The sequence below is a fragment of the Triplophysa dalaica genome, chromosome 1 (genome assembly GCF_015846415.1).
Source record: "Triplophysa dalaica isolate WHDGS20190420 chromosome 1, ASM1584641v1, whole genome shotgun sequence".
Taxonomy (NCBI): Eukaryota; Metazoa; Chordata; class Actinopteri; order Cypriniformes; family Nemacheilidae; genus Triplophysa; species Triplophysa dalaica.
The window spans coordinates 30,466,380-30,488,122 of record NC_079542.1 but is presented as its reverse complement, the minus strand read 5'-3'; the positions used below and the strand labels follow the sequence as shown (position 1 = coordinate 30,488,122).

Here is a 21,743-nt window from a genome sequence, read left to right as displayed (position 1 = left end):
ATAATTTACAATAACTTTAGGTCACAAGAAACCCTCGTGTCATCAGGCTTTTGCAATAGTCCAATGTGTAGATCGGTGTACAACATGCATACAATCTTTGTGTTACTGAAACACAACTGGTGGAGCATTGCACTAGCAACACAAAGGTTTTGGGTTTGATCCTAAGGAAAAATACAATCAGAAAGAATCAGATTCAATCAGACATTTCTAAATATTCTAATAGACAAGAGAGGAAAACCCAAGCTGGTAAATACAGTTATTCTTAAAACACACGTGTCATCTGTTCACATTTCAGTTATTAAAGGACATTTAAATTATTCAATTAACTCATACGATTCTTCAAAACTTGAGAAATGTATTTTATTTAACTCTGATATGAGCTCACCACTTGAAACAGAAAAATAATTACTGCCCACTCTTAAATTAACAAATTCATATATGAATACACCATTAATAAACAACAAAATATTGCACATTAAAGAAAAATGTGTCACTAAGCAGTAGATCATTTACCACATTAAATATTTTTAACCCCAAAATCGTAATTTATTCAAGCTGTAATATGCCTTCAAATTGACACATAGCTAATGAACAAATGAAAAAGAAAACTAACATTTAAACCAGAAGTAATAGAATCGTAATTTTATTATTAATCAGATGAGGCAAATGAAGTTAAGCTCCTCAGTTTCAGGGCGGCTGATCCAGCGATGATCTCCTTCAGACTGAACTGCTCCAGATCTCAACACAGGATCACAGTCCTCATATGCTGTTCCATTCCCTGGAGCCCAATTGTCATAGCACACGATCTCTCCGTTCACCCAGAACCAAATGCCCTCAGTGCAGGAGTGACGTAACCCCAGCCACACCGCTGCAGTAGAAGCCTGTTTAAGCACTGCAGCCAACCAGTGCTCTATCTTCTTTGAATCAACTGAAACCAGATCCACGTGTTTCTCTCTGCAGTATTTCAGAGCTTCAGGCCAGCTCAGATTCTTCCTGACCAACACCAGCTTATCTGCACACAGAAGAAACCTGAGACTGGAAGTATGACAATTTCTACAGAATGAAGAATTTTGTTATTAAACACATTTACAGTTATGCATTTGGCAGACGGTTTTGTCCAAAGCGACTTACATTCCATTGAATTATACATTTGTTTCTGACTATATGCAATCCCCTGAAATCAAACACATGACCTTTGCACTGCTAGTGCCATGCCCTTACCACTGAGCCACAGGAAAACACACATACACATTTATCAGAAGGACAGTGGAGGGAGAGATGACAGCAAAAAGACTTAAACCTGGCAAGATGAAATATTTGTGAATTGTTTCATGAGGATCTACTCACCTTCATGACACACAAATGTCAGAGTGACATTGCAAGACGTGTCATTCCATTGTCTGTTGTTCATATCGGCCTCTGTACATTTTTCATTATAACCACCATTAGGTGGTTATCATAACCACTATTATCTGACCACTCCCACATGTCACTGAATAGACCGATCCAGACAGGTTTCTGGTTCTCCTGAATGAGGTTCATAATCTCATCATTCTCAGTTTGTTTCCTCACAATCGCCAGATCAGTATGTTGCTCTCTACAGAATCTCTGGGCATCCCTCCATTTTTTTTAGAAACTTCAACAATGTACTCTTTGCTGCTTTCTTTAAAAGAAAAGAAAGATTGTTTAATCATTTTCATTCCTTCTTATGACACTAAGTACCTGTTTCACAGACAAGGCTTAGTTTAAAGGAGAAGTTCACTATACAACAAAACTTTCAAGATAATTGACTCACTCACATGTCATGCAAGCCATCCGTGTTTTTATTTCTTGTGTCACAAACGAATTGAGGCTCATGAGGGAAGCTTTCAAGGGTTCTTTTCGCATAATGAACTTCAACGTGTTGTTTGAGGTCCAAATTTCTGCTTCATTGCACCTTGAAAAGGCTCTACACTACACCAGCCAATGAATAAGGATGTAATCTAGTATAACTTTTAGTCATATTCCAAGAAAACAAAAAAATTTGATACTTTTTTAACATAAATACATGGCTTGCAATGTCTCCGCCATGTCCACGTCTTTCGTATTACACAATCACATTGGTATGGTAACAAGTGGCCTGGTTTAAAAAAAGATTTTAAACATCCCTCATAGGCACACATACTGATCATTTCAAACAAGATTCTTGCACAAAGACATTTAACATGGCATTCAACATCTAATCATTTTTGAACGGTCTCCTTTCCTCACAGTTGGAAACACTTGGTCAGAACTTACGCTTACGCGTGACCGTTCCACAGGTTTCTATTTCCTAGTACGTGAAGTCGTCGACGTGCTACGTGGAGGTACTCCTAGGCAGATCAAGCCATATATTTATGTTTAAAAAGTCTATCATTTTTTTTACTTGTAAAATGACTAATCGTTCGTTTCACTACATAATACCCTAACTAATCGCCTGGTTGAACCATAAAACCTTTTCTTAAATGTTGTTGTATGTTCTTCTTTTTAAATAATGGGAGCTGCATGGTACATTGACATCTAGCAGTAGAGTTTGGTATCGCCATCTAAATTCAAATATTGGAAAGACAAGTTTTGGTTCTTCTCGTTTCTTTGCTTGTTTTCAGAAATAATCTAAAGGCACACATTTGTTTGTGAATGTTTACTGGGAGTTAAGGGCAGTCCACCAACGCATGCAAGCCATGCATGTGAAGTAACATTTGTTGATGTTTTCATTTTGAAACATTCAATATGGATAAGATCCCTGGAAAGCTTTCCTTAGTAAATCTCTATTTGTATTCAATAGAAGAAATAAACACACAGACATGACCTTTCCGAGGAAATTATCATGACATTTTAATTTAATTGTGAACTCCCCTTTAAGCCAGGACTAGGCCTTAGTTAATTTAGGGGCCTGTTGCATAAACAGCTTAGAGAAGTCCTAGAAGGTAGACACCTATTTTTTTCAAGACTGGCCATAACTTCTTCAAGTCAGTTACATACAAAGGTAGCTTGGTCTTATTGAATCATGAAAGTTAAAAGAGATTAGTACTAGCTAATTAGTAGTAGTATGGGATAATAGTTGTTCTTAGCGGCTATGTTTACCCTATTGAAAAAAACAGCATTTGTTGGATCTGAATTTTAAGATGCTGGTTTGTGCTGGTTTAATATGGTCCTTAGATGGACATGTGCTGGTTTAAGCTGGTCATTGTAACAAGGTGCAATTAAAAGGAAGGAAGGAGACGGGAACTGGCAAACATTTAAACAATTAATAAAATGACAACAACGTAAAAAGACAACCGGCAGCCCCTCACGGACGACTGCCGGCGAATGAAACAAACCACAACTAAAATCCAGGCCTGGTCCTCTCTCATCGACGGTCCGGTCGCTTGTTATCTTATGCTCCCAATCTCCTCCGTGATACGAGACCGGTGCACGCACATCTGACGCTCATTAACGTCAATCCTCGATTCAAGGTCTCGCCCTGCCTACTCCACAACAGTCATTAGCTGGTAATGTACTGGTTTAAGATAGTCCTTAGCTGGTCGTGTGCTGGTTTAAACTGGTCCTTAGCTGGTCACGTTCTGGTTTAAGCTAGTCATGTGCTGGTTTAAGCTGGTCATATGCTGGTTTAAGATGGTCCTTAGCTGGTCATGTGCTGGTTTAAGCCGGTCTTTAGCTGGTCATCTGCGGGTTAAAGCGGGTCCTTAGCTGATCATGTCCTGGTCAATAGCTGGTTTAAACTGGTCATACCAGCATCAAAACAGTTGCTGTTTTGTTGAACATTGGATTTCAACTAGCCCTAGGACTTTTATAAAAATGCCCTAGTAAATAACTTTACTTGTGTGAACCTGAGACACTGACATATGTTAGGATGTAATTGCAAGTTTTTGTCAGTTAAGACAGCTCAAACTTGCATTTTAGTCTGGGACTAGCCCAAGCCTTGTTTATGAAACCGTGCATTACAGCTTGGATGTAAATGTACATGCTCCTCACATATGGTTGTATTTCTCTCACAGAGGAAAATTTAACATGCAGTGCACTCTAAGAACAGTTGTGTTAACATCAACACCTTTAGTGCTCAGTTAAGGACAACACATTACTGTTTGTCACGCCCTGTTGCTGGCCCTCTGGTTCACCACCTGAGGGCGCCATGATATTCTTTGTTCTGTCTGTGCTTTGTAAGGACTCCACTTCCCATTATGCTTTGTCTCGTTATCATGTATTTTTTTCACCTGTGTCTCATTACTTGTTTGTCCCTTCATCTGTGTATATATAACCCTTGTGTTCAGTTGTCTAGTGTGTGTTGTTCTTGTAAATTCTGCCCGTGTTTCCTCTGCCTGGTGTGACAGGCGAAGGAACGACAAGCCCACAAAAGTAGAACATACCACCCCCGAAGGGTATTTTATTGAATGGTTTGCTTGAACTGCCAATGTATGATGATTCCTCAAGGCGCGTGGTTAACTGGCGTCTTGGCTTGCTTCTCTTCACTTCCTCCCAAAGTTGTATGAATCCGCTCTCTTGGGTCCTGTACTTCTGGGTTTGCTGGAGTGCTCCGCAGCCAATCGTTATACATCAGATCCTGTAGAGAACAAGCAGAAATAGGGCTCAGTGGCATTCAAGTCTTTGGGAGACGTTGCTCACCTTCTTTTGCTACCAGCGGCTTTTGTAGCCGCTGTGAATTGACATCAGGTGGTAACGAGTGGCAGCTGCGCCACTCTAATTGCCTCCGTCTCCATGGAGACGCTGATAGCGCCAGGGGTGACTCGTCACACTGGATTAACCACTTTGTGTTCTTTTTGGATTTTACATTAAACATAATTTACTGCAATTGGATCTGCTCTTTGTTTTCCCTCTGCTCTTTGTGACAGAACAAAACACCAAAAAAAGGATCCAGCAAGTCTTGTTCCCTCAGCAGCCTGGTTACTCATGCTACGCCATGGCTGCAACTCCCTTGAGGATCATACCCAGGACTTTTTGGACCTATCGCATCAAACTCACTTTCCAGATAAGTCTCTCATTGTTTTCTACCGTTGCGGCCTCAATGAACCCCTCAGAACTAAACTTGCCAGTTTTGATCCTCAAGGGAGCTTTGTGAACTTTGTTGAGCAAGCGCCGGTGCAGAGCGGATCTCCCGTCACCGCCCACTTGCAAGAGGAGTCAACTTCTGGCCGCCAAGCCAGAGTCTCGAGATGGGTAGTCCCCAGTCCAGTGGTGTCCGTTCCTGAGGAGTTGTTGTTGGATTTAGCTCCTGTATGTCTGGGCTGTGCACTATTATCCCGCTCCAGAGGTCGTTGAGTTGGTCCCGTACGACCATTCAGAGATCTTTGAGCCGGTCCCGTCCAGTCTACCAGAGGTTTTAAAGCCAGTTCCGTCCGGCGTATCTGAGCTCCCTATCTTTTCCAAGATGGACTCCTTTGATCTTTCAGAGACCCATGCCTACCTGCCTGACACGGCCAGGTTTCCAGACCCGCCTGCGCCCCCCCCCCCCCCGGCCTGCCTGCGCCTCCCGATCAGCCTGCGCCTCCCTGACCAGCATGCGCCTCCATGGCCGCCTGACCAGCCTGCGCCTCTACACCACACCCCAGGTCCTGTTCCCCTTCATGGGCCTGGCACACCATCCCACCCCTGTTCCACCTCACCTCCCTCCTGTCCTTTGTTATTTTTGGGGGCGTCTGGAACCACCCTTAAGCGTGGAGGCTTTGTCACGCTCTGTTCACCACCTTAGGGTGCCATGCTGTTTTGTGTTCTGTCTGTGTTTTGTAAGGACTCCATTACCTGGATTACCTTTTTTTTTTAAACTGTGCCTTTCTTTTTGGATTTTAAATTAAACTTAATTTACTGCAAGTGGATGCGCTCTTTGTTTTCCCTCTGCTCTGACAGTGACAATGTTATTTCTTGTTACTGGTATTGTCCCATTCTTTTATTTCACACAAAATCAAGACATAGTGTTAAATAGCAAAACACAATGTGTTAATGTTAACATCTTTTTTAAGAGTGTAGGATGTGGCAAACGAAGGGATGGTTTTAAAAGTTTTGTTATCAAGCACAGGAATAAACTCTTTTCAATGCTTCTTCGATATGTATGTTATTTGTTGTGGTATGTGTCAAACATAAACTTGGAAACTATTTCTGTTTATTTATTATTATTGTCTAAAAGGTTTATGTTAGAATGGTTAAGGTTTGCTGTATCTTTAGGAAGTCACTCACCGTTGTAACAGAGCTAATTTATAATTTCATTACATTCCTGATGATACCATTCATTTTTTGGTCTTTTTAAAAAAGCACAATTATTTTGGCCACTTGATTCACCACTTGATTCTTCATTCATTTTATTCCAGTTCTGATAGTGTACAGGGTCACCAAGAGACCACTTCCATTTATGAACACCTGTATTCTGGAGCCCAATCCACACGTTCACATTTGGATTGTTTACACTCTTCATTAGCTGTTTCAACTCATTCATGTTGTTGACTGATTGCCAGATCTGTGTACTCCTGCCTGCAGTAACTCTGAGCTTCAGTCCAATTCTTATTCATGTTTACATAGTGATAGAGGCGCTGAATGCATTCAGATACTGTGTAGAGAGCTGAGAAAGAGAGTTTAAATGTTTAATCAGTCTCAATTCTAATTACATTAGAAACGAACAGATACTCACCAATGAGAAAAAGTCTGAAATAAAGAGTTTGGCCCATATCTGAAGACAAAAAACCTCATGTTAATTTTCTCAAAATCACTGTGAAATTGTAATAGAGAAATAATTTAGGTGAAAGAATATTGTAGCATTGCACCTCTAGATAAAAAAAATGTTAATGGTCACGTAGATCCACACGCAAGCAATGCAGTGCTAATAAATGCAGTTTCATTAAATTTTATATTAATTCAGTACAATGAATCAACAAAATTGACTTTTAACATGGATAAATCTTAGAACTTTTTAGATATATTTAAAGTCCATAAGTTAAGACTACTTCTGTATAGAGCGTATTGAATTCCGCGCAACATTTCAGTGTCCTGAAACACATGATTCCCTTGTAAGTCGTAAGGATCACCTAAGAGTCAAGCAGCTGTTTATTTCAGGAAATAATTTCATTGCATGTTTTAGTCTCGGTTTCTTTTTTTTCCTATTGAAAACAGCCATTTTGCTGGGTGTTTTGCCACACAGGGAGCATTTCCCAGGGCGAGTCCCGAAAATTGACGTAAATGCATACCCTGTATTGTGACATAATATGAAAAATAGATTGTTTGGCTTGTTTTTTATGCTTCAAATTGATTGGATCTAAAAAAAATTACATCGACCTAGCAAAATCCTTCCAGTGCACTGAAACATTCGTTCCCACAAAATTCCCAGGGATAATCAAATATAGCTGCAAGCATCAATTACAGGGGTGAAGCCCTACAAGGGCACAAAGGGAAATACATGTGAACATTTCTGAAGGTTAGATTCTGCACCGCAGATACGTAAAAGGATAAAGAGCACAATATAATAGTTTAACTTTTGACAAAAAGTTGGTGGTGTCGCCACACTGTGATGATGCATACCAAGTTTTGTGTCAACACACAAAAATGCCGTGAAGATACAGCTAGATGACCCTTTGGTATGGTTGGCTTGATTTCATTAAGGCTATATGAGAACCATTTGATCAATCAAAAATACATTTTATTATATCTCTTGAGATCTCTCTCTGGCCTATAACTTTACAAACCCTCTCAGAACATGACCTTGAGGAACCATGCTAAGTTTCGTCGTGATACATAATTGGGATTGTAGAATACAGCATTTTATGACAAAATTCAAAATGGGCGACGCCTACAATGGACAAATGAGGAATATTGGTATATGTTTTGACTCGTTATGCCACAAGGAATCAAACAAAACCAATATGATGATTTTACACCAAAGTTTTCAAAAGCTATAACAAAAATATTTTTTTTTTATATCTCTGGACCAGTATGTGATGCTATGGAACAACTGTTTGAGCTCTCTTTCCATGCAATTTTAAAGCCCTCTGATTTGGTTTGTTTCCATTTGCCCTCCAGTGTATGTTTTTCTCTTTAAAGGCATTGAGTGTGTCATGGTGCTATGTTTATCTCAATCATCTTTTTGACTTCATAGGTGCAACTGTTTCTAATGTGTTAGAGAAAATAGTGCCCATGTTGCTGGTCATGTCACAGAGCGATTATTTTTTTAAAGTAAGGTTATTAAAGGGGTATAATTTAACAATTTGAAACACAAATCTTAAGATATAACAAGAATAAATTATATAATATGAATATCTCCCTGCCTCGTCCAAGATAGCCACCACTGGCCTTGCTGACCAGCCTGCACCTGCCTGGCCACCTGACCAGCCTGTATCTCTGAACCATGGCTCAGGTCTGCCACTACTCTAAGGGCCTGGCCCTCAATCCCTCAACCGCCACTGCCCATCCACCCACCTGAAGGTTAGGAGCTGTTAGGAGAGTCCGGAATCCGATCTTAGGGAGGGGGCTCTGTCATGATTCTATCTTTGTTTTCCCGGTAGTTTTTACTTTTAATTTGTTCCTGTTTCCTGTCCTGTATTTAAGCAATTTGTAGTTTTTTTGTTCATTGGTTCCTTGTTAATTGTCTCCCAAGTGTGTCTTTGGGTATATATACCTAGTGTTTCCTTTCGTTGGTGTCTGTCTTGTTTATTTTTGGATGTTATCAACCCCGAAGCCTTTGCACGTAAGTTGGATGGTCGCACTCCGGGCTAGTGGAGGCAAGAAAAAACGCTAAAATGCCAGAAATAAACAAGTGCCAGTAGAATCCCAATGCGTAGCAAGTGTATTTACAAATCCATTTAAAAGGATAAAAAAAAGATTTAAAAAAAAAAAAATATTCCAACGGGCTAAACCATCGTGTCCGGTGAACGCGTAAGAAAAATGCCTTCACTAATGCCTTCGCGTTACGTATAGTCGCGCTTATGATACGTCCGCCACGGCTCACAGCCATAGGCAGAATGTCCTACTGGTCAGTCCGCCCCTGATGGGATTACAAACATTTCTGCGGTAATTTCTGCTCATGTCAGAGATGTATGTAATGTTTTTATTTTGCAACATGTGTAAGTCCAGCTCAAGACAGTCTATATTAACACAAGAGTTTTTCGTAGCAGGATCTCTGTGACAGATGTTTTATAATTACCATATGGATTATATGAAAAACCAAAACTGAATTTGAATCCACTCTGTCTTCCCTTGCTGCACCGTAACAGGGTTACTGTTATTTTTTCTGTAATTTAATTACAGTTACTTATGATGTAATTAAACTACATACTGTGTGTTATATGTGTGTGTGCAATAGTGGAATTGACTTCAAGATTTAAAGTCTAACTTTAAAATCCATGCTTTAATGCTTTGGTCAGTTAATAATACCACTTTATGTAGTTTTATATTATTTATTTGAATGATTTAAAAGAGCCGTTTCATGAATATCCTTGAATCCCATAACTTATCAAGGTTGATATAGGATATAGAAAATAAAAGCAATTAAATACTTTTTCAGAGTAACTTGCACAACACTGGTCTTGTACTCTGATGTAGATTTCCTAAATTCCTGTCTGGATTTATTCGTTTTTTTGTTTAAATAAAGTCATTTCATGCATTTGAATTTCCCTTGTCTACACTTTACACTTGTAAACTTGTGATAGGCTATTTTTTTATAGGGACTTAAAGGTCTAGTTCGTGATTTATAGTGGCCAATAGCTCAGACTTATCTCTCAGTCCTCTGGTCAACCCTCCCTTTCAAAACACGACGGCTGCCACCACAGTTCAAAAAGATGTTGTCTGCTGAGACAGCGGCTTCTGCGTTTTCTCAGTTTAATTTCGGCAATAACAGACCCATCCATACTTCCCATTCACAAGAGTGATTATGCCAATGGAATGTTATTTTTGTAACACAAGAATGCTGGACTGTAAACTGCTGTTAATTATTCTTTTGTCTGTATTCTGCCTATTGGTTGATGTCTCTGCTCTAATTTGCATTCTATTGTAGTGTTAAAAACAACCCAAGGAAAGCTCTTCTGAGAAGTTTTTTATGTGCTAAATATGTTTTGACATGGACATTTTCAAAATGTTTTCTGAGCACGCTCTCTGTTAACTTTCACTTTCTACTCATCTGTTCTTTTCTTTCCTTGTCCATAAAATGTTTCGTTTCGGTCACGGGTGGCTCTGTTATTTTCGGACTCTGGCACCACCTCGTCTGCTTCCCATTCCATGTCAGCAGTGGCTATAGCCCTGTTGCCCATTACGGCGAGCGGCGAGGGTGATATGGGGATTACTGTGAGCGTTTATCCATCAGCAACAGGCTTGTGGACCGTTCGTACCCCTTGCGCTCGTCTGACCGTTCCCCAAGAGACGGTCCCACCTTGTCTTGTTCCTCAGCCACATATTTGGAAACGGTGCGGGATGATGATGAGATGTCCCTTGCAGAATCGGAGGGTGATTTACTGGCATCCGACCCCGACGATTCCTCGGAGCTCCCTCGCTCGGGGGGTGGAGCCCAGGAAGAAGCGGAAATGTCACCCATGCTTTACTGGGCCGTCATGAGCATTGGGCTGCAGTGCACCGCACTGCCTCTCCCCCAATGCTTACGGCTGTATACTTGGTACCTCAGGTCTGAGCGGAGCTCCAAGCTGCGACTGACCCCGGTGCTGTATTTCCTGGGAATGAATGAGGAAGTCAGCAAGACCTGGAATGCCACCTCATCGGCGCATACACGTCAAAGTATTTCCTAAGTAGTTCCTTACTTCCCTCAATGGTGGGGCAGCTAGAGGACATGTCAATGTCTCCCAGGTGAACCTTGCAGTCGTGGTGCACTTGTGCCCGCAGACGGCAGCCACTTGGAGGGCTCAACCTAGACTCCCATTCAAAGTGTGTAGGTTTTCTGCATCTCTGGTGTCGAAAGCTTACCCTGTTGCGGGTCAAGCTGCCTCCTCTCTCCAAGCCAAGGCGTTGAAAGAGCTCCACGAGGGTAAGACCGACCCAAGGCATATGCGGGAACTCCGCACCGCCACCGACCTCGCCCTACGGGCTATCAAGCAAATACTCCCCAGCCGCGTCTCAGCCGCATTCTGGTCGTCGAGATTGTCACGGGGTGACAAAAACCAGAACAGGACTAAGATCCTGGTGAATGCAGTTATTCAGGATTTTCCAGTGAACATCCATTCTATGCACTGTGAATCTGTTGCCATGGCAGCGGGGCTGATTGCCTGAGTGACAGCAGGTGTGGGGCAATTACAGAGAACGCTGTGAGAGGGACACACATTCAGATGGGGCTTTAAAAACAGAGAGAAAACAGACTGTGGTGTGGATCTCTATGGAATAAAATCACTTTCAAAAATAATCGTACGTAATTCAAAACATTTGTGTGCAATTTTAATATAATCGTGCGTAATTTAAAACTATTGTACGTAATTCTGTTTTTTGTCAAAGTTGGATTCCAAAATCTACTGCCACGACAGTTTACAGATACGCGATTTAGAGTACAACTCTAAAATGTACGACTGTGACAGTTTACAGACGGCGCTTGATTTCACAATAGCTCTGTTACACACACGACATGCGAAATTACGACCACGAAGTGCGGTGTGCGAAACGGCTGTCAAAAATACGTCATCAAGGTCACAGGCATTACTATCCGAGGGAAGATGAATCGATTCAACGAAGTGCGCATGCGCCCCACCAAAGTTTAAACCACTGGCGCCGAAATGGCAGATCAGCAGCCAAGCACTCACACCTCGTCTCAGGTAAGTTAATTATTATTATTATACATTTTCAATCTGACATTTTTAAGCAGTGGTCATCAAACTTGTTCCTGGCGGTCATGAGGTCGGAGCTAAACTCTGAAGGACACGGGCCCTCCAGGACCGAACTTGACGACCCTTGTGTATAAGGGTTAACGTTAGTTATAACTAATAACAGAGAGTAGCAATATTACAGAGACAGTATAGTAGGTAAGATAAGCTCTCAGAATACATGTAACGTTAGATGCTTAAAGAAGACAGTTGTTTAGGAGGTCATCACAGCAGCCTGTAGCGCGATAAGATAGAGTTACATAAAAGAATGAGCACTTTTAAGTGTTGACTTCCTAACAGCCGTGTTACGTGCACTGTACGTTAAGGTCATTTTATATAAGTGTTCACTGTATAAGTATTGAAGTCATATTTCATTTATCACCAATAGTCTAGTCAATTTACAGAAGCAAACTGATTTTGTATCAATGTGTCCTTAGTAAGGAAAAACTCAATTAAAAAGAAGTACTTTGGTTCCTACTTAGGCTGGTTCCTTTATTAATTTTTAAGAGATTATATTTGGGGCTGTTTCTGGGGGACAAGTCTGAGGCAAGAACATGAGACAATAGTAACGAGAATGCAGAAGACAAAAGGTATGCAAAATAAAAGTATATCCCCAGAAACAGTCCCACGGATCAAACCCAAAACCCCATCTCTGCATTAGTAATTAATAAATGCTGGTTTCTAAAGTACTTCTTCCTGCCTCTTTGTATTAATGCTCATGGGTAGCCTAAATGGGTTCCACTCAGATCTTAATATTAAGTATTTTACTGTTATCAACAAGATTGAACAAGACATTTTACCCTGGCTATACCCAATGTTTAGATCTGTTGTGGTATTTATGCAAATTAGCACATACGTAATTAGATTATGCACTGTTTGTCCATGTTAACAAACAAAAAAAAACTTGTAATACATTTTTTTCTTGTCTTTATGTAAGTAATCAACTCATTTTCATGGTGATATCTAAAGGTTAAAAATGTTACCCTATTCACATGAGAAAATAATGAATAGGCTATATTTGGGTCTTTTTCTAAACTTTCCCCTAATGGGATTCTTCTGGGCTTTTATTTCCTTACTCAGGACATATTGATACAAAATCAGTTTGCTACTGCTGCAATTTGTTCAAGGTTGACCCCCATTTTGGCTTAAAATGACTGGACTATAATAAAAAATAGAATTCTGTCTGAAGTAATATTAATATTAATGAGTAATTTGACTTACAGGGGCCGTTGCTGACGCACCTACTAGAACGCCTCAGGTCACGAATAAGTGCATTTTTAGATGGACATCATCTGGACTTGGACTATTTTCAGTATGTTATCAATCAAGAGGTGTTTATTTTGTCATCAGCCGCCACTATCTTTGATGTGTCAAATGATATTTTGGGGACCCTCATGGATTTACAACAAAAAATTCAAGCAGCTCTTTCCCAAGAGGTGGCCCCAGTTCTTACGAGGGAATGTGGTGGTGGACGAGGTCGACCTAAGTTTATTGTTTCAGAGGAAATGCTCTCCCGTCTCATAGAGATGTGTTTACCAGTTTCTTGTATTGCGAACATTTTAGGAGTAAGCCAGTCAACTATCTTTCGCCGAATGCGTGACTTGGGTTTGTCTGTTAAAACTACGTATAGCACCATGTCTGACAATGAATTGGATAATGCCATTTTGGCCATCAAAAGAAGACTACCAAATGCTGGATATAGGATGATAAAAGGCTGCATGCAAGCAGACGGACAAAGAGTGCAATGGAACCGCATAAAAGAATCCATGCACAGAGTGGATGCCCCTGGAATATTGGAAAGGATGACACAGCTGGGATGTATTGTCAGGAGGTCATATTTTGTTCAAAGTCCACTGTCCTTAGTCCATATTGACACGAATCACAAGCTCATAAGGTATGTTCTTATATTTTACCTACGAAAGTGTAATGTTATGCAATATTACGTTTAACATGGTTTTACTTTGAAGGTACAACATCATCATATTTGGTGGGATAGACGGGTTCTCACGAAAGGTAAACACATTTATTTACAACCCAGTGGAATCTATCTATCAATCAATACTATTACTTATCTATCTATAATCTGACTATCTATCTGTGTTTGAATGTATTGAATGCTTTAATGTATTACATTCATTCTTTTTTGGTATAGATCATGTACCTGGAGCCAGCAACAAACAACCGTTCAAGCACTGCCTTATCATTCTTTCTCCAGTCTGTGCAAAAACATGGCTGGCCTTCAAGGTAGGATAATTTTTTTTTCTGCTCACTTCCTTGGATTTAGTTAAACCCTCATCCGTCCCTCAGGTCATTTTGACCCAAAAACTGATTTTCCTAAAAATTGTGTGTTGATCGTACCGGTCCAAGATTTCTCTACTTTTGTCATACTTGCACCAGGAATACACACACAGACAAAAACTGAGTGGATTTGAGGAGTTTAAATGGGTGCAATAAAAAAAGTAACAAAAGTTTCCCTAATGGGTCTTTTTGACCCACAAAGGAATGAATGGAATTTACGAGGAAACAGCATTTTTTTATTTAAAGATTTATACCCAAATGAAGGGCTGAGACTACATAATATCCCCAATGCAGAAAATGCACACACGATACACACTCTCCAATAGAACAAATTATAATGTTTCTGCTGGGATATGAATGACATTTTTCCTTTTTTTTTGGACTTAATGGTTACATTTGAGAGTTTATATAATAGCTAATTTTTTAATAGATTTTTTTTGCAAAATACAGATTTTTTTAATGTAAACATTATTCTTTAAAAAATATCCAGAAGGTAAATATAATAAAAATCACCCAAAAATAATAGAAAAACAATTATTTAGAAATAAATTATAAAAATTGAATCTAAGATTTCTGGCCCTAGGGTCATTTTGACCAAGGAACGACACTTCTGTTATAGGTTCGGGAGGGACGGATGAGTAAACATGTTTATTTGTATTTTCTTAACATTATGGCAGTCAAGCAGATTTAACCTCTCCTTTCACCCCTCCATTTCAGGGTCCGGGGTGATGAAGGTGTGGAAAATGTGGCAGTTGCAGAAACCATGTTTCGTGTGAAAGGGACTGGAAGAGGAAGCTTCATTGCTGGGAAAAGCGTACATAATCAGAGGTAATAAACAAGTGAGGATGTCACACTATCGTGTAATTTATAATTTTCATTGATACATTTTGTATTCTCTAGAATTGAACGCCTCTGGCGAGACGTCTGGGTCAGCGTAACACAGCTGTATTACGAAATACTTCACAGCCTTGAGGAAGATGGCTTGTTGGACTTGTCAGATTCCCTTCATTTGTTTTGTGCACATTATGTCTTCCTCCCACGTCTGAAGCGTGACCTCCACAGTTTTTCTGAAGGCTGGGACAATCATCCATTACGGTCTGAAAATGGGCTTACCCCTAACCAGATGTGGATAATGGGACACATGCACACCTCATCTGGAGACAATGAAGAGAGTTTTCAGGTTTGTTTTTTTAATAGATTTTCTATGCCTTCAAGTTATACATAATTATTAGGCACGTTGATTTTCTGATATTTTATTCCCAGGCACATTTTGTCAATTCCAACCATATTAATCTTAACTACTATTTATTTTGTATTTAATCATTTATAACTGATATATAATTGCTCACGAAGGCTGAAAATGAAAAATGCCTTTAATTCAGGTGCGCTGAATTATTAGGCACATTTTATTTTAGATAAAACAAGCCAAAAAAGAGATTTAACTCAGACTGAAAAGTCCAAAATTATTAAATCCCCATCAAAATGCAATAATAATGTATTATTCATTTCCAGCCGTCGTGAACAATTATTTCTCAGTTTCAAGTGATTAAATACAAAATTAATAGTAGTTAAGATTAATATGGTTTGGAATTGACAAAATGTGTCTGGGAATAAAATATTATCAGAAAATCAACGTGCCTAATAATTATGCACGCCCTGTACTGTCAAATTGTGCTTTTGCATGATGCGTGAAGTAAATTTATTTATTTCATTTAAGAATTTGGAACTGTTTGGAACAGACTGGGAGACGTTTGATAGTGTGACAGAAGATGATGTTGGAGTTCATGTTCCAGAAATTGAGTGCCCACTCACTCCTGCTCTGATGGAAACCGTAAAATCCATCTTTAATCCTCTTGCAACATCTGACTGTTATGGCAGAGATATTTATACATCTTTGGTTCAATATTTTGAAAGTCTTTGAAATACACAAACAACTGTGTGAGACCATTTTAAACCTATATTTTGCAAATTTTGAAAACTGTAACAAAGCAGCAAAATGAATGAATTAATAAAACTAATTTGTAAATAAATTCAGAACTGTTAATGATTTTGAGTTGTTTTTTTAAGAAATTATTTCAACAAATATTGTCGAAGGAAAAGTTTTACTTATGCCACTAAACAGTGATTCAAAGAGAGTTGAGTAGTTTCTTTAACATGAAAATTATTTCAACAAATATTGTCAAAGGATCAGTTTTACTCAGTGATTCAAAGAGAAGCTTAAAGTTGCTGTTTCAACATGCTTTCACCACCAAATACATTTAAACATTGTCAAATGACTCCCCATATTTCATAGCTATTTCCATTATGTTTTTAAATTCATCCAGTGTTTTCAGGTGAGCTGTAGGAAACGTAATCGTGCGAGTACATGCGCTTACAGTTGGAAAACACACACTGTGTTTTGTGTCACAGTCGTGATTGAACATCACAGTGATGTTGAAATCCCTCTGGTCACTGGGGAGAATAGGCTTATGTCTTTGGCCTGTCATCCACTGCATAACTTTACCTGCAGTCATTTGTTCAGCTTCACCATCTTAAAAACATGGAGGGAGGGAGGGTTAAAGTTCTGATAATCTTGTTTTCATTCCACTAAGTATGTTGTGCTATTATAATACATACCACGATCCTCAACTTCCTGTAGGAAATCCTGCAAAAAGTTCATTACATTTACTTCTTTAGTGTATTTCACAGAACCTTTGTCACTAAAGACAGGGTGGCAATTTTCCAGAATGAAGCCTGCATCCACCTTAAATAAAAGAGATAGTGTTAGCATTTCTATAGCATTTAAAGGGATAGTTCACAGTAGTTTCAATTTTGATATGTTTAGGTCAAACCGTTCTTGTCTGTCAGTCGTATAATGCAGGTCTATGGTCACAATCTCAGAGAGCTACACAGTGAAGTCCAAATTAAAAAATTCCCCATCGTAAGGACACATTGATGGCATTATACGACTGACAGACAAGACATTTTTATGTCAAAACCTATCAATATTTAAACTACTGCGGAAAAACAAATACACCTACATCTTTGGATGCCCTTGAGGTAAACTAAAATATACCAAAAATTTATTTCAATGTGAACTATCCCTTAAACATGTCCTTGTTATGAAAACACCATAAGAACCACAATGGTTTACCCTGTCATCTTTTTCCCCTGGGACAAACAATGGTAGACATAAGTCTGGATGCATTTCCATGACTTTCTGGAGATCGTAGAGCTTCAGGCCTTTTCTCAGCTGATCAAGCATTGGAACAACTCTCATAGTGGAGTGTAAAACAATGGCTCTAGAGGCAAATGTTATTTTTCATCAAATGTTTAAAACACTAAACAATATTTAAAAAATATATACAGTAACTCAATTTTGACGACTATATGATAAATGTGAAGCTTTTTGTTATTTACTATACATTTCATAAGATTACAAATGCAGGTAAAATAAAACTTTTTGTACTCCGAGGAGAGTAAAAAGTATAGTTAACCTGATTATGTTGCTTTTCATGTCAGCAGACACTTTACCAGTGTATCCACAGCTTAAAATCTCATCTGTAAACTCACTCATGTCATCTGTTGAGTTAACCTAAATACAGAGAAATAGAATACTTATTTACTTTTACAGAGTTAAACATTACTATATTTTACTTACATTTCAGGTTACTATTTTACCTTCTCAATGAGCAGGGAGAATTCTAAATCTGTGACATCACTGGTAGTCACCTGTATACTGTCATAATCTCCAGTGCAAAGATATTGGAAACACCACGCGCGCAAAAAAACCGGCGGTGGTCCTCCTTGTGCTAGACTGACAGTCATAATTTCTCCTGCACTTCTAATACCATACCACAGTGGATAAAACAAAACCTTATATCAACCAAAAAGGTTTATTGAAACATGTTTAAAATTTTTAAAGGGATACTCCACTGTTTTTTCATATTAAACTATGTTATTCCCTTAACCAAGATAAGTTGATGCATACCTCTCTCATTTAATCTCTCTGGCGATTAAAAGATAACTATAATGTATGGCGTAATAGCACTTTTGGGAGTACTTCGACTGGCGCTTTAAAAAGTCACGCCTTCTGTCAATAGTGGGACGAGGATCAGGCATGACTTTTCACTGCGCCAGTCGAAGTACTCCCAAAAGTGCTATTACGTCATACATTATAGTTATCTTTTTTAACCCACTTAGAAAAGCGCCACGTTTTATTTTGTGTCACCATACTTGGTCGTATGACTACTTGTGTAAATGTTTTTAAATAGGAAAAACGTTGATGTGTTTGGACACTTCTAAATTCATTGCTGCTAGATACCATTGAATATACTGGGCTAAACTAAGTGCTTTCAAAGTCACAGCGTGCTAGAGCGATTAATTGCATGCACTGAGATGAAAGCTGTGTGTATCAACTCATCTTAGATAAGGGAATAACATAGTTTAATATGAAAATATGGTAGAGTATCCCTTTAACTGATCAAATATTGCATACCTGAAGTAGTTACGATCCAAGCTGTTGAGACAATAGACTGGATTTTTCCCTTTTTTATCTACACCAGCGATAAAAAGTCTTGTTTCAATCTCTGCAATCATTTCTAGACAACAAATACAACCGGTTTAAAATCTGATCTGACAAAATGTCTGCTTTAAAATTTAAAACATACATTTTATAATAAACTCAATTATTTATACCTGTTAAGAACTCCTTGCTAAGTGCACCAGAGTCAACCCCAGCTTCTCCAAAAAAGGTAACCTTTAGTCTGTCTTTTGGTGTCGATTTCTTTTGGCGCTGCCACTGCTGCATTCCTCTGTTGTAGATGTCATTCCGAGAAATGCAGATGGAAAAGGTGTTGGTTTGATCAACTTTACTGGCGATCCAATTCAGAATCTCCCCAGAACTTTGTAATGGAAATAAACAGAAACGAAACATGAAATGTACCAGCAAAGTAAAACAAACACTTTCTTAATATACAATTTTTACCTTTGTGTATTTATTGGGTCACTGACGTTATCATCATATTCTGCAGTTCTGCACACAAGCAAAAACAAAAAATAAATGCTTTGATATTTCAAATTGCTGGATAGGAAACATCGAAATGTTAATATTTGATAAGTGACACTAAACTATTTAGTAATTTACCGTAATCCACAGTTGGCTGCATGTATCTCTATAACATCACTGTCAAAGGATTTCTTGCACAATGGACACTCAGCAGTCTGATGTGAAATTAAAATACTGAGTTAAATTACACATAAACAATCTTTTAGGAACCATGCATAAACCATAACCTGAAAATGCATTTTTTTTTTAAACACATAAATAAATATCCTTTTCACCTTCTCTGTCCAGACTTCATTTATATTTGAATCACAGCTTTCAATATCTGGTGACTTTTCCAATTCCTGAAAACGTAAAAAATCACATAAAAATTGTTTATAAATATTAACAAAAGATCAGTATAATTATTATTATAATTTTTTTTTTTTAAACACGCCTCTTTCCAGGTGTCAACAGAAGTTGAAATAGCTTCTTGTGGGGAGTCTGGGGACTTCTCCATCGACTGGAAATAAAACAGAAACTCAATCAACCTTGTTTTTAGAGCTCACTGATGACTAAAATAAACATCTTAGACTTACATCATCACTTGAGAGACACAAATCCACATGTTCCACCTTACAGTGTTTTATGTGTACTGGAAGGCACTGAAGGGGAACCATTTTGCTGCAAAGTGCACACTGGGCTTTGGGCATTTTTTCGAATTCCCTTGCATCAGGTGGTAATGGAGTTATGTCAATTTGCTCTTGCAGAGGAACTACATACATTGTGCTCTTTCCATTGCTGCTCACGGTTTTTAATTGCTGTCCATTATACCCATCAGGGTCAGGAGGGATGACAGTCAATTTCCGTTGACCACCTCCACCTATGATTCAAAGTATTTAACAGAATATAGAAAGACAATACACCAAAAAATATTTAACAGATAGAATCCATCTGATATCTATAAACGCATATGATTTCAATCCACATAAGTTTTAAGAGGTTAGGACATTTCTTTCAAAACGATCCTTCATACCTGAGCACTTGTGAAGCAACCATCCTCCGCAGACTTTTGCCAGTTTTGGATATGCATTAACAAGCACCTCTGATAGCTTAATTATCAAAGGCAGAGTAAAACAATAGTAAGGAAATTCACTCAACACAAAAAAAAACAAGAAAAAATACATTATAGATCTTACCTCTGAATGAGTCATGTTTTCGGTTATAGTTAATGATCTTCTCCCAAGTCCTGCAAGTGTAAGTTGTAATTCTGTCTCTCCTTTGGGCGTTTTCTCATATTGTTGGTCAAGGAGAAAAAAAACCATCAAAAAGGTTTTCTGTGGCCGTTTATATGGTCCAAAACGTTTTTTACCCCTCACTTCCTTTCTGAAGAATCCAGGAAATGACCTAAAAAGGACTTCCATTTTTATTTTGAGCCAGTTTAGAACATTGAGAACACTCACATGCACCCTAATATATGTGATGTAATGTTAATGTGTGATGAAACTTATATACAGTATGTAATCAAAAATATATATATATACTGTACAAACTGTTTATTCCAACAGAACAGACACACACACACACACACATTTTTTTTAAATCTCACACCTAGCCATTTCCTGCTGAACTGACTGCACATTTGACTTGGACCTTCTTTCTTCTGCTGACTGTACACTGATATTGGACTGGTTCCCCACTTTCGGTTGTCCAACACTTAAGGTGTTGCTCAACATTGACACCAGATTCTGGGCTGTATGCAAGATGTCACCTAATGGAACCTGATGAACAATGAAATATGACTTCAATACTTATACAGTGAACACTTATATAAAATGACCTTAACGTACAGTGCACGTAACACGGCTGTTAGGAAGTCAACACTTAAAAGTGCTCATTCTTTTATGTAACTCTATCTTATCGCGCTACAGGCTGCTGTGATGACCTCCTAAACAACTGTCTTCTTTAAGCATCTAACGTTACATGTATTCTGAGAGCTTATCTTACCTACTATACTGTCTCTGTAATATTGCTACTCTCTGTTATTAGTTATAACTAACGTTAACCCTTATACACAAGGGTCGTCAAGTTCGGTCCTGGAGGGCCCGTGTCCTTCAGAGTTTAGCTCCGACCTCATGACCGCCAGGAACAAGTTTGATGACCACTGCTTAAAAATGTCAGATTGAAAATGTATAATAATAATAATTAACTTACCTGAGACGAGGTGTGAGTGCTTGGCTGCTGATCTGCCATTTCGGCGCCAGTGGTTTAAACTTTGGTGGGGCGCATGCGCACTTCGTTGAATCGATTCATCTTCCCTCGGATAGTAATGCCTGTGACCTTGATGACGTATTTTTGACAGCCGTTTCGCACACCGCACTTCGTGGTCGTAATTTCGCATGTCGTGTGTGTAACAGAGCTATTGTGAAATCAAGCGCCGTCTGTAAACTGTCACAGTCGTACATTTTAGAGTTGTACTCTAAATCGCGTATCTGTAAACTGTCGTGGCAGTAGATTTTGGAATCCAACTTTGACAAAAAACAGAATTACGTACAATAGTTTTAAATTACGCACGATTATATTAAAATTGCACACAAATGTTTTGAATTACGTAC

The 21,743-nt window shown here is 38.7% G+C and overlaps 2 protein-coding genes and 1 pseudogene across 2 annotated transcripts; 1 reads left to right on the top strand and 2 right to left on the bottom strand.

Moving 5' to 3' along the window:
• Positions 1-653: 653 nt before the first annotated feature.
• Positions 654-16,582, bottom strand: LOC130417497 (C-type mannose receptor 2-like; annotated as a pseudogene).
• LOC130417489 (uncharacterized) lies at positions 11,721-16,026 on the top strand. The gene is made up of 5 exons (XM_056743070.1): positions 11,721-11,759; positions 13,960-14,051; positions 14,823-14,933; positions 15,006-15,285; positions 15,823-16,026. The coding sequence occupies exons 1-5, from the start codon at positions 11,721-11,723 to the stop codon at positions 16,024-16,026; spliced, it is 726 nt and encodes a 241-aa protein (XP_056599048.1).
• Positions 16,583-16,614: 32 nt separating the features above from the next.
• LOC130417481 (uncharacterized) lies at positions 16,615-21,421 on the bottom strand. Its single transcript, XM_056743058.1, has 14 exons — positions 21,343-21,421; positions 20,740-20,909; positions 20,328-20,535; positions 20,165-20,240; positions 19,785-20,011; positions 19,428-19,493; positions 19,231-19,307; positions 19,072-19,119; positions 18,783-18,988; positions 18,583-18,685; positions 17,766-17,928; positions 17,582-17,679; positions 17,239-17,386; positions 16,615-16,635 (listed from the first exon to the last, which is right to left on the bottom strand). Exons 1-14 carry the CDS (start codon positions 21,379-21,381, stop codon positions 16,615-16,617), a joined length of 1,650 nt encoding a protein of 549 aa, XP_056599036.1. The 5' UTR covers positions 21,382-21,421.
• Between the last annotated feature and the right edge of the window lie 322 nt (positions 21,422-21,743).

Bases quoted from the DNA above. Each gene is read 5' to 3' on its own strand.
- LOC130417489 (XM_056743070.1), top strand. From the start codon at position 11,721: ATGGCAGATCAGCAGCCAAGCACTCACACCTCGTCTCAG. The intron at 11,760-13,959 runs GTAAGTTAATTA...TTTTTGGTATAG, and splicing joins GCACTCACACCTCGTCTCAG to ATCATGTACCTGGAGCCAGC. The intron at 14,934-15,005 runs GTAATAAACAAG...TGTATTCTCTAG, and splicing joins AAAAGCGTACATAATCAGAG to AATTGAACGCCTCTGGCGAG.
- LOC130417481 (XM_056743058.1), bottom strand. From the start codon at position 21,381: ATGGCAGATCAGCAGCCAAGCACTCACACCTCGTCTCAG. The intron at 19,120-19,230 runs GTAAATTACTAA...GCTTGTGTGCAG, and splicing joins GCAGCCAACTGTGGATTACG to AACTGCAGAATATGATGATA. The intron at 16,636-17,238 runs GTAAACCATTGT...CATGTTTTTAAG, and splicing joins CAGGGGAAAAAGATGACAGG to ATGGTGAAGCTGAACAAATG.